The 12,424-nt window shown below is 39.4% G+C and overlaps 1 protein-coding gene across 1 annotated transcript; it reads right to left on the bottom strand.

Annotated features, from left to right (window-relative positions):
- Nucleotides 1-4,599: 4,599 nt before the first annotated feature.
- Nucleotides 4,600-11,498, bottom strand: LOC5519664 (mRNA export factor). Its single transcript, XM_001639489.3, has 10 exons — nucleotides 11,124-11,498; nucleotides 8,236-8,328; nucleotides 8,076-8,162; nucleotides 7,629-7,868; nucleotides 7,391-7,417; nucleotides 7,090-7,202; nucleotides 6,656-6,719; nucleotides 5,847-5,951; nucleotides 5,456-5,548; nucleotides 4,600-4,923 (listed from the first exon to the last, which is right to left on the bottom strand). The coding sequence occupies exons 1-10, from the start codon at nucleotides 11,334-11,336 to the stop codon at nucleotides 4,840-4,842; spliced, it is 1,119 nt and encodes a 372-aa protein (XP_001639539.3). The 5' UTR covers nucleotides 11,337-11,498; the 3' UTR covers nucleotides 4,600-4,839.
- Between the last annotated feature and the right edge of the window lie 926 nt (nucleotides 11,499-12,424).

Raw genomic sequence — 12,424 nt, 5'->3', positions numbered from 1 at the left:
AATATTATGTTTCTTATTATGTTTCTATGATAAGATATGTGTATAGCCATTTTTTTAATGACGTCATCGATGACGTCATGCTGAGTTGACATATCGTTGCACCCCCCTTGACACCTACAAGACATCCGCCAAGTGTGGTTGTCTAATGTTGTTTCTACGAGTAAAAATTATAATTTATAACATTTTTTTAACGTCGTGTTATTACATTTATAATTAACGTGGTTTATAACATTATGGGCGACGTGTTCTTACATTTATGGTTGACTGTTTATTACATTTATGGGCGATGTGTTATTACATTTATGGTTGTTATAACATTTATGGGTGTTATTACATTTATGGGTGATACAGGCCCCTCTAGGCCACCACCCTTGCTACGCCCCTGAAAAGTGACAGTATTCTGCAGCTGCAGTGCGATATTCTTGTCGGTCGAACGGTCCGATGACAAGTCTGCTCTTACATAGATGATATCGAGGTGGATGACCAAACATGATCAACAGTAACCTTGAAAAGAGTCGCCTGTGTTATCCAAGCTTCCTTAGTCTCGCCTGCTACTGCTAAGCAGTCGTCCTCAACTCTGTTATTGAGCTCAATCCAGGGCCGTAGCTTGCAAGCGTGTGTGTTTGCATGTGTGTCTGTGGGGGTGGGGGTGGGGGGGGTTGGAGGACAGTTGCCCTCTTAGACGAGCAAGAATTTATGACATATGAAAGCGACTATCATTTCATTGCTACTTCTCAATCTTTTATTACAAAAATCCCATCGATCTACATGCAAACGGTCTGACTGAATTGTATTTGGCAATTAATTGCGATTATAACCTGATATTTAAAAAAGGGATCACATCCTTTGGACAAGTTACCCGTGGATCACGCTAATGATAAACTCTATGGTTCATTCAAAATATCAAGTGACCAAGAAAACCATGAAGTTAATTGTGGCGGGTTCTTCAGGTTTTTCCGTCTCCCTAGTGGCAGGTTTATGTGGGAGGACCACTAGGTCTCAGAGCACAGTAAGGATATAAATGCCTTACTGTTTTACTGTCAGATTGTTGCACGTTGCCGCTCAGTTTTCTCGCCCAAAGCCGATGCCAGCCGACATGGTGACACAGTATGCCTAGTAACCTCACAAGGGAGCACCGGGCCTGTAGACGCGATTCTGGCCCGCCGTGTCGCGAAATAGACTGCTACACCTGTGTTCGCACCTAAATGGCCAGGGGTAAACGGGTTGTCTCGGATGACGTCATATTGTTCCAGTAATCAAATAGATTTAATAACTGAACCGGGCATCTTTAATCTTCATAGTATATACACGGTTTACAAATAATATATTTTAAGTAGCAGTACATATAATTTTTTTTGTTTGTTTTTTGTTTGTGTGTGTGTTTGGATTGGGGGTAGGGGGTGTCTTATTCATTTCCCGATATCACTCCTTTCCCCGGATATCATCTTGCCTCCCCTCCGCCCCCACCATCACTTTCTGCCCCCCCCCCCCCCCCCCCCTCACCCCCACAAGGGCCGAAGGTCCACTTTCGGTTCTCAATAGACATGCTATTTGTAGACAAAACTATAAAGATTAAGCTAGATCACTCTGGTATGTAGCCAAATCCGACAATAAACATCCCGTGGCAATCATGCAAAGGCATAAAAAATCTTTTTTTGGGGGGGGGTGTTCAGAAAACTCCCCCCACACCCCCACCCGGAAAAATTAGGTCCACTTTTTGGGATTTCGCACCCCTCCCCCCCCCCCCCCCCCCCCCCCCAAGAAAAATCCTGGGTCCCTGACATCGGAACGAAGGCCGAAGAGCGCAGCTTACAGAGCAGCTTATAGTATGTGCTGATGATTTTGTTATCCTAGGAAAATATAGTGCGAGAAGCATCCATTTCCATCGGCTAATTTTAGATCAAAATTGTCGGATACGGTATAAAACTTTTTTTCGTTATATTTTTTCAAATAATTTTATTCCAATTTTGAATGAAAACAATAACAAATGTGTGGCTGACAAGGGCTCTTTAAAAATCCTGCATGTTCCCTCCCACACGCATGCCAGACAAAATGTGACATATTGCCCGTAACAGATGAACTACGCTTTAAAGCCGCATTGTCACCAGTTTACTTCCGGAAGTCCGTCGGAAACCTCAACCGTCAAAAGACAAAAGAATCTATTAGAATCCGCGCTATAAAACGGGTCATCCGCTCTAAATTATCAGTCAAATCCTCTAAGAAACTTCCAAAAGACACACTGCTTTTAACATTTTGTAATATTTTCCGCAGTTTCCGTTAAAAATCATCAGAGATTGTTACGTAATCGGCCGGAAGTAAACTGGTGACAATGCTGTTTTAACTAACTAAATACTCCAATTCACAACTAATTAATGGATACCCAAGTACAGCCTCAGTAACCTCGGGGCGCATTGCCAACAGGCGACAATAATAACGCGTCAAAACCAATCCATTCATTGTCTGTCGCCATAGAAACAAATCATGACAACGTTATCATCGACTGGATGGTAATCAATACTTTACGGACTCAGGGTCATCAGTCTGTAAATGACAATCTTAAAATGCACCATCGCAAAAACGGCTGGCTTATTTCATCTCATTCGACCTCCGACTATGGAAAATGGCGTTGTTTAAGATTCGGTGGTTTGACACTGAACAAGACATAATTATTAGCACAGTACAGTAACTCCTATTGTTGGGGTTTATTTTTTACGGGTCAATTTTTATATACGAGAAGAATCCAGACTATATAGGGAAAAATGGCTTCTCCGGACGAAGCAGCCGCGCTCAAAAGAAATGTTGTCCATCAGACGCGTTTGAGACTCGCACTGAGGCAGCTTGAGAAAGATAAAAGCGTACGAATCCGAGAGATGGATAAAGATACACAGGTGTTCATGAGAAGATTGGATCAAATTAATGGTATCCGCACGCGAGCAAGTCTGCCGCAGCTAAGTGAGGCGCGCAGGCGAGCCACAAGCGCTCCTGCTCGCGTAGCCACGTCTGAAGAACAAGATGAACCCTCTTTTGTTACGAGATCAGCAACTTTGCAGCATCGATTTGAGATAAGACAGAAGGAAGGCGTAAAAAGTCCTATGTCACGAACAAGAAATAGTCCACGAGAGACACCCAGAATTAGCACCCCTTGTCAAACATGTTCCTCTACTCCCGGGAACTTAGCTGTTAAAAAGGCTTTGAAAGTTCCGACCATTGACTTTGAACATACCACTGAAAAAGTAAACCATCATCATAAAGGAGTGAGATTTAATCTGGAGACTTCGCAGACTCCGCGAGGTCGCGATACGCAAATGCTAGCGGGATCCGAGCTTCGTTCCGATTCACCTCTTATTGCTCAAGGGACAAGATTGATGAAAATCACGAATACGCAGCAACATCCTACGCTATCAAGACGACATACGGCACCTTTACGGCTTAACGCGTCTCCGAGAAGCGACAATTAAATAATCACAAGATTAATGCAGTAAGAATTCAGGCGAAGGAATCGCGTGACTTGAGTATAGGAATGTGCGCAAAGAATATATCGATACTCAATTAGTGTGCTGACGCTCGTAATACCATACGCAATGTAATCAGAAGGGTTTGATACTAATTTTGTTTAGCAAACAGACACACAGAGAGAATGACTTTCAAATACAAACAGATCCTGCTAGAACAAGAAAGGGTTGAGAATGAAGTGTCATTCACCCGTGACCAAATATAATGACAATAGAATTGTTTATAAAAATCTTTAAAAGTCATTCGTAATCCCACAAGGTGTTTAGAATGGATTCGCAATTAAATTGCGTGATACACACTTATTTTTATAAAACAACATTTTTATAAGAACGTCCAGCCTGAGATTTCACCAAATTTTAAGAACATGCTAAGAACATGTTGGGACTCAGATAGCAGCAAAACATTGGGTTTTTTTTAGTCTGAAGCGTTCTAAAATGCAGAATCAAATTGTGTTCATAAAAACAGGGAGCCTCAAATATTATGTGTAATTAACTCCTAATAGTTCACTAGTTATTACATTTTTATATACCCTAAAATTAAAGCATCTTTAAGAACACTTTCAAATGGCCAAGCCTCAACTGAAAATTAAACGTTTTTATACATAAAAAAGAGTGTTTGCCCCTGTTCGAATAAAAGTATTACCATGCAAACATACGCACATCGTGAACAGCAAAATTAATGAGATTTTTTTTACAGTGGTCTGTCCTTGAATGTTTCATGAGAATTAAGTTCGAGGATGACATTAAATAGTCTGCTTCTTTTCAAATCTATTCATTCACCTTCGTCGGTTATCTGTTTGTTCGTCTATTTGTCCGTCCGTCCGTATCATATTTTGTCTCTCTGTTCGCCTCTGTCTATCCGTCAGTTTATCCGTCTACCTGCCTTGTTTGTCCGTCTATTTTTCCGTCCGTCCGTCCGTATCATAATTTGTCTCTCTGTTTGCCTATGTCTATCCTTCAGTTGATCCGTCTGTCTGTCTTGTTTGTTTGTCCATCCATCCATCTCTTGCCCGTTCGCTGTCTCTTTTTTTGCCCGACTCTCTGTCTGTCCATCGCTTTTCTTGTCTAGTGATACTATAAGCTCTACTAATATGAAAACCACTTTATTTGCCGTTTTTTTATACAATCTACTTCTCCGTGTAAGTTATCGTATGCACAGAGATGCAAGCTAACATTAAAATGACCAGAACAGTACTGCGGTATTAAGAGACGTTTAGACATCTCTTACCAGTATTGCCTATAATCTGTACTATACACATGACACGAAGAACACTTGCATTGTACGATTCTTGTTTAATGGGATAGTGAAGAGGGGGCTTGATTTTTCTCACTTCTTCCTTGGCTTGAGCTCATCGGTACAGCTTCTTAAAAGAATCTTTGGTTTGGTCTGTGGGTTAAAGTACTCATGGCCCTGCGATAAAAATATCAAATATAACAGGTTACGTCCCTATGTAAATAGTCCGGGTGAGGCGGGCACAAAAGTCGAAAATGCTTGTTCTATAAGTGAATCTCTTTTTTTTTTTTTTGGTTTAACAGCTGAGGACCTAAAAGTTCCTGAGGTATAATATCACTTGGGCAAATTTTACACTTAAGTTATAAGACAAGCGTATGTGTGATTCTAACCCAATGAGGGAGACTAAAAGGGTACCAACATTATTCCCCACATCAGTGTCTGGTATTCAACTGAGACATTTTTCTTCAAGGAAGACAGGGAAGGGTGAAGGGTGATATCTTCTACTACATCACTGGCAGGGAGAATAGAATAGGAATAAGGTATTTGTGTGTAATATTATCAAGTATGGCTTTCAACTGCCCTGAAAGCAGGGGAGTGCAGCAGGGGGAATAATAGCATAAGGGGTCTGTGTGATATCATTATATTGGAATAGATACTGATAGAAGAAGGGATAATTTTTTGGAAGAGATCTGTGTGGTATGGTTCTCACCTTGGACCAGTCATATCCAGCCGCATATGCAAAAATAGTGCCTTGGGAGTTAAAGCAGCATGCTGTTATGGGAAGGTTGAGTTGCTCCGATGTCTGGAAGGTAAATGAGTACATTTGGAGATTTTTAGAAAGTCTGTAAGTTTCTTATACATGTTTGTTGCATATAGACCTATGTTCTGCAATCACTTCTGTCAAGATGGTTTAACTATGAGAGAGGCAAGCTCAAAACTTATGTCATATTCAGTGAGTTCATGAACGAGGAAATAGGGTTGCCTCATGAGGCACTGGCTATCGTCCTGTGGAAAGTAGTTCTTTATGCAAGCAGTAAGCCTAATGTGGATACAAACTGACAAGAAAAAAAGGTATTATATACTTTAATAGGTATAATTACCTTAAGTTTAGTTCTTGCATCTTTATCCCAGAAGCTAAACTTGCCATCAGAGCCGACAGTTGAGAGGAGACAGTGGTGCACAGGATGGAAGGCAATGTCATTCACCTACATACAGTTAAGGAGAAAATAAATGAGTTAATTTTCAAATAAAATTAAACGGTTATCACCCTACTCCCTGCCAGAAAGCTGAATTACAAAAAGGACATACAGTAGAGTCAGTGACATGTGAAGTCGCCTTACGGCGTGTGAAAACTGTGCCAAAGATAAGCCTGCATTGTTGGCTCAGTCCTGCTCAACTGACCACAAGAAAATGTTGCATCTTGCAAGACCTTCCCACATGGCATACAAATAGCACCAGCCTTATCTCGCCAGCCTCTTGCCAGCATTTGCAAGGAACTTTAGGCTTCTCAAAGCTTACCAACTCAGCTTACATCAGAACTCGAAATCCCACCCACAACCAAGTGGTAAAGCTCGTGTAATAGAACAGAACAATGGTATGCAAACTGCACCACCAGACTGCCCTTCAAAATTACTCTCACATTTTTCATGCTTATATCTAAATGCTTACTGGTTTTTACTTTATTTATTTATTTATTTATTTATTTATTTATTTATTTATTTATTTATTTATTTATTTATTTATTTATTTATTTATTTATTTATTTATTTATTTATAATGCTTCTACCACTATAACACATATTGAAATAGCGGTAAGGTTGACACAACAGAGCATGGCTCCAACTCAAGCGTAACTCATGAAAAAAAAAATAGCAAGAATATAAACCATGTATTAATAAATATCACTTACAGCATAAATATCTTGTACATTAGTGCCATTAGAACGATGACACTTGAAGGTGAAGTTATCCTTACTGTAAATAAGTAAAATAAACTACAGTTAATAATTACTGCCACTTGCATTGGATTAAAGCAAATATCAGCAAGCCATTTAATGTGATTTTGGCCACAAAAGGCCAATCAGAATTTTATGTACATCTAGACTATTGTATGAGCTTGCAAATTTGCTTCAGAATCAGACAGTTAAAAAAAGTATTACCAATTAGCAGATTTCAAGAAAATTGAAGTGTTCTGTAAACATTCAAAATTGTGTGAGAAAATAAACAAACAGTCTAAGAGAACTGTATTAAGCTGTAAAACGACGTATAGCTTTTAGTTAGATGTTTGCTTTAATTAGGACTTCAACCCAAAATAATGCTTAAAAGTCTAGTTGAATGGACTTACGCTGTCTCTGGCTGAATATACTGAATTGCAACCCTTCCCTCTACAGATCCTAGAGCAAACCCAACTGGCTGATTGTTTTTCTTTGGGTCTCTGAAGATACTCACACATCGATTCTATGAAAATAAAAGGAACAGATCACAGTATATTAAAGTGTCACCTAAACAGGGGAAGTTATGCTCAAATTTTTAATCACTGCACTTCTTTTCCAAGTGTTAAGAAACAATTTCCAATCAAACAGAGTGGCTTTAGGCCTGTAGCTATTGTATGATGTGCAGCATTTACAAGAAACAATTATCTTTACCTGATATTTTAGAGGTGAGTCCATTCTCTATAAAAAGAAAAAATAATTAATCACTTTACTAGTGTATTAAACAGGCAACCAAAACAAGACAATGAATAAAACTAATTCCCCTTTGGCCAGCAATTGAGAAATCGTTTTTATTGAAGAACAATAAGATTTTCCAATTTTTTCTAAAATGTCTATACCTTTGCACCCCTTTCAATAAATTGTGGTCATGCCTCTAGGAATAATATTCTACCTTATACTCAGATGGTTGGTTTTCTAGGTGATAACAAATGATTCCCCTCTGGGCGGTCCCAACAATTGCCATGGGGTACACCACATCAGCGCAGTAACACCTTTCAGGGAGGTCTATACTCAGCATAGGGTTAGGTGACCTTGTGTCCCAGAACTTGAGCTTCTTGTCCCAGCTTCCTGTCATAAGGCAGCTATAATTAGGTGCTTGTATCCAGTTGCATGTCTTGATAGGTGCGTCATGCTAAAAAGGCATAAAGAAGGGTCAGAAAAAAAGTACATTATGATCTGCATTAGATACAACATTGATATATGCATCTGTCCTGTAAAGATACCATGTTAAATATTGTAAAAAAATGTGTAAGAAGTTAAAATGACAGAAATGACATCACAAACTCATGCATGCGCATAGAATGGCATTGACATGAGACAAAAATAGCAAAGTTTGCACCTGGGCTACTTGAACAGCCTGGTTAGAGTTCAGATCCCACATCTTACACTGCTTGTCGGCAGAGGCTGTGAATACTTTGGTGCCATCCTGCAATGTAAGGCAGCATATTAGCATGCACAAAATAATAGATTAATCACTTCTCCTTTCATTTCTAACTTACATCGTGCCATGTACAGTCTAGTATTGGTCCAGTATGTGTCTGCTGTGCTTTGGGAACAGTTTGTCCATTTTCTTTAACCTCCCAACACCGAACCTGAGTAGACAAACACACAAATTGAAATTCACAAAGTGCTAGCCAGGCACTTTCGCAATGCATACACAAGTAGAATAAGAAACCAGAGCAGTGGCAATCAGTTCTTATTAAGAAGTTATTAAGTCGCTGCTTAATAACAAAATCAGTTAGATTATGTCGTTATTGTTATGTTGTATTATGTGTTACCTAAAGTGCAAAAGTACAATTCTGAGATGGTTTGATTCATGCCTAGGATGCCATCAGAAGCCTGTGATACTTTCAAATAAATGCTATGAAGTTAAAAAATATGCTTAGATCTTTCTAGATGTTACAATAGTAAAAACTACTTTTTTTGCTTATCAATACAGTGTGTGAGCAGCTTGTCAACTTGAGTCAACTTGTCTGGGTCCCTTTTCTGTGCTTTACGTACAGTAATGAAAAGAATAATTAGAGGACTTGGAAAAACAAGAGGATTTCAGGGTTTGAATAAAGTAAGATTATCAGTTCTCCATTCCCATGGCAATCATATCTACTTCAAACACTAGGGAGTCTTGAGAACTCATTCCCAGATTGTCATAGGAATTATCACACAGCTGTAGAAGTTCAAATACCCCTTTGATGCCAGTGTACAGGCTGATGGATTTCTTGAAGTAGGCAATGGTACCATAGGGAAAATTGTGGATTATAGCTCCCCTGGATCCCTTCTAAATTTCAGTCCAAAAGGATCAGGTTGGGCCTGGGACCTTTTTTACCCCCTCTGGGTGTGCCACTAGTGTGCATAGAGTAGTTAGGGGGTAAGCACTTTTCCCTGTGTACATCCGCAGGGATATTAACCCCCACTGTCACTATGATGTCTCCCCTATCTAGACAAGAGATTGTCTCTGCAACTTTTGGAACAATTGAGCTTTAGGGCCATGGCTATACTTAAACATTACCACTGTAGCCCTAAAGCTCAATAAATTCCAACTTTTAACCTAATGAGTCACTTTTCTAAACAATACTTGTTGCAAATATACAACAGATACTATGTAAATTGCTACTTATTTTCACCCAAATTATACACCTATCTCAATTAACCTTCCCCATGTCTTACCAAAACTCTTTGGGCTGAGTGAAACTGAGATCATCTTGTAAACAAGATAGGGAAGCTTGGCCCCTGACCTCGCTTTAACTCGGGAGTTGCAAAGAGTTGCTGGGAAGAGAAGGGAAAGGTGAATCTATGGACCCATAGAGGTTCACTAGTGGGTACCCCTGAAACATTCACGTTTATAATTCATAAAAGACATTAGAGCCACTATCTGATCTGAAAAAAGAAACAGATACATCATGATCATAAAATGATCATATAAATTCGATTTGAAAAGTGTATCCTCCCATGTTTTGCCAAAAATTGAAGCATAGAATCTCTTATCATATTGGAAATAAACCAATATCAGTATCAGGTCTAGGGAGAGGGTTTAGGTGGGTTTAAACCCCCCCCCCCCCCTTTGGGCTGCCAGATATTTAACCTATCAAGTTTCATTATAAATTATCTTTATTTTATTCTGCAAGAAATTTTATATGCTACGCAATAAAAAAACTACACCCAAAATATTTCCCTCACTTTTCTCTGCCTTATTGGGAGCCCTGTGTTCATAGTGTTTGGTGGGAAATTCATGGGAGTTCGCACGCCGACATTCAAGTCAAATGCAATCAAAGTTTTTCCAACACGTTTGTATGGGCATCGAAAAGCACGAATCCTTGCTTCATCAGCCCAGTCTTGGTGGTATTTTTGGTGGTAGGTTCCATACTATTTTCTGTGAAATGTGATACAAATAAGGTATGTGGCTTTATGTATGATCTGCTAAGCTTGAGATTTGTTTTCTCTTTAATAGTAAAGTCGTATTTACAAAGAAAACATGGACTGACAGGATATTAGAACTGAATCTAATAGCAAATGGAAGTTAAAAATGGTTTAAAATCAGTTTTTATTCTATAGTTTAATCTAATATTTTAATATTTAATCAATACTATTGTGGCAGTTTTAAAACCTTTTTGAAATGATTGTTTACAAAATGCGTGCGCTTAATGTCCTGCAAGACGCAAACAAAAGTCTTCAAAAAATGATCATGTCAACATTGTGCTTCATTATTTTAGCCTGAACACTAACTGTGATTTGCAAAGTTCTGGACGTCAATGGTGCTTTTGGCTGTGAGTTAGAAATACTTTTTGGATCTCTGTGGAGAGCTCAAAATGGCACGCTTGTGAGTGCTTTCTCTCGCTTAGAAAAATGGTTGAATTGCAGCTTCTCTTTGCCTGATCATTTGAAAGTGGAAACCTTTCCCGATACCCCCTATTAGCTAGGGGTTGTGATTCGTGTGGTTCTTGAGTTTTCTAGTTGCTCCTTTTGTCCGTGAGAGATGGCACATACTTTTTCCTTAGCGTATTAGATATGAGATGGGTAACAAATAAATGACTTGTCTTTATTTGTTTTGTTTATTTACCCTTTTTTATCATTTGATATCCTTGAAGCAATATGCGTTGCAACATATGCATAGCTATCAACCCACCTGCATCAGGCGAATGTCACAAGATTTTGGATCTCATTACAAGCCTATACATTATTGTGAAAATGTTCATACATTCTCTGTATACACCCACATTGGCTCTCTTGGTTTGTTTCACAGATTTATTGGATTTCACCAGATTTCACAAGATTTCTGTGCAAGTTGGGTTGACAGCTATGCATATGGAACCCCCAAGGGCAACCAAAGATGTTGTACTTATGAGAAAACGTGGAAACTGTAATTAAGGTTATAAAAAACGTGTGAACTCACATCATTTGCCCAAGAAGATGCGATCAGAAAATCCGCTTTGGGGCAGAATTTCAGTGAAGTGATGGTGTCGTCTGGGGGTGACTGCACCTCTATGTCCTTCATTGGGTTAGGATTCGCGCCCAAACCGAGTGAAGATGTTGTCGAACTCGAACCGAACCCGCCAAAACCCGTGGTTGACGTGCTACCAAAAGGTGTCGTCCCTGACGAAAACATAACTTTTTACATTGGTTTTTGCGACAGGATATTTTTCCTAAAGGTTCTTTGTCGGGAGTGAAAAAAAATTGGGTCTTTCTGTCGTTACTGAGATACGAAATTTGATGTTACTTTGCTTTCTCTCTTCAGTATGGCAGATTCAGATTCACGCGACTAGCCGCTGACCATTGACACAATGTACCATAGGTAGCCCAAAAAGACATCTTTCAGAGGGTATGTGATGATGCGGAAGTCACGCCAGAGAGCGACGAGAAAAAAGTATTACAATGAAAAAGGGGCGCTTCTAAAATAAAAACGGCCAGGCTAATTCGCTAGCACTTAGAAGCTGTTGTTGTTATTTTGCCGCCAAAAGCCGGGTGCGCGCGGAATTGCCGCCCAAGAAGTTAAAACTCACTGATCAAACAGGAGAGAATTTTGCCACAGTTGCTAGAGAGATGTGATTTCGTTCGATCGACATCCGCACAGTGGGAGTTTTAGGCCTCACGAGGTTGCGAGCAAAGTACACTCGTGAATTTTTTTTCACCTTGTGCGCCTAGCTTAAACGATCACGGCTATTATTTGATTTTTGCGCAGCTAAATTAAAGTCGATATGTGACGCAGTATATGTACTGGAATCGAAATCGACAGTCTAGCCGCAAAAGCTTCAGCTGCCATAATACGCGTGTCAGCGATTGTCTGAATAATTTTACAATGCGTTATAGTACCTCGTGTTCCATTTTGCGTACTGCCATTTTCAATTTTCCGCGAACTGTCGTCAATAATTTTTAACCTCTTTCTGGCGGCCGTCATTCAAACACTAACGTAATTACGTTTGGTGTTTTTCGATTGGTCAGCGCTTTGTGAAGAGGTGGCGTGATCTGAAACCATTTCAGTGCTAGCCCTTCAAGAATTTTGAATGAAGAAAGCCCAGAAGGCTTTTCACGTTTGCGATAGTTCGCATAATCTTGAAAACTGTAGTAAAGCGTTTGTCGGGTTTTAGCGTTTATAAAATTAGATATGACTAGTGGGTACCCGAGAAACATTCTCGTTTATAATTCATAAAAGACTATCATATTGGAAATAAAGAAACCAATATAACAGGATTGCTA

The sequence above is a fragment of the Nematostella vectensis genome, chromosome 4, assembly GCF_932526225.1.
Source record: "Nematostella vectensis chromosome 4, jaNemVect1.1, whole genome shotgun sequence".
Lineage (NCBI taxonomy): Eukaryota > Metazoa > Cnidaria > Anthozoa > Actiniaria > Edwardsiidae > Nematostella > Nematostella vectensis.
The sequence above is the reverse complement of the archived record's forward strand: the minus strand, read 5'-3'. Positions and strand labels throughout refer to the sequence as shown.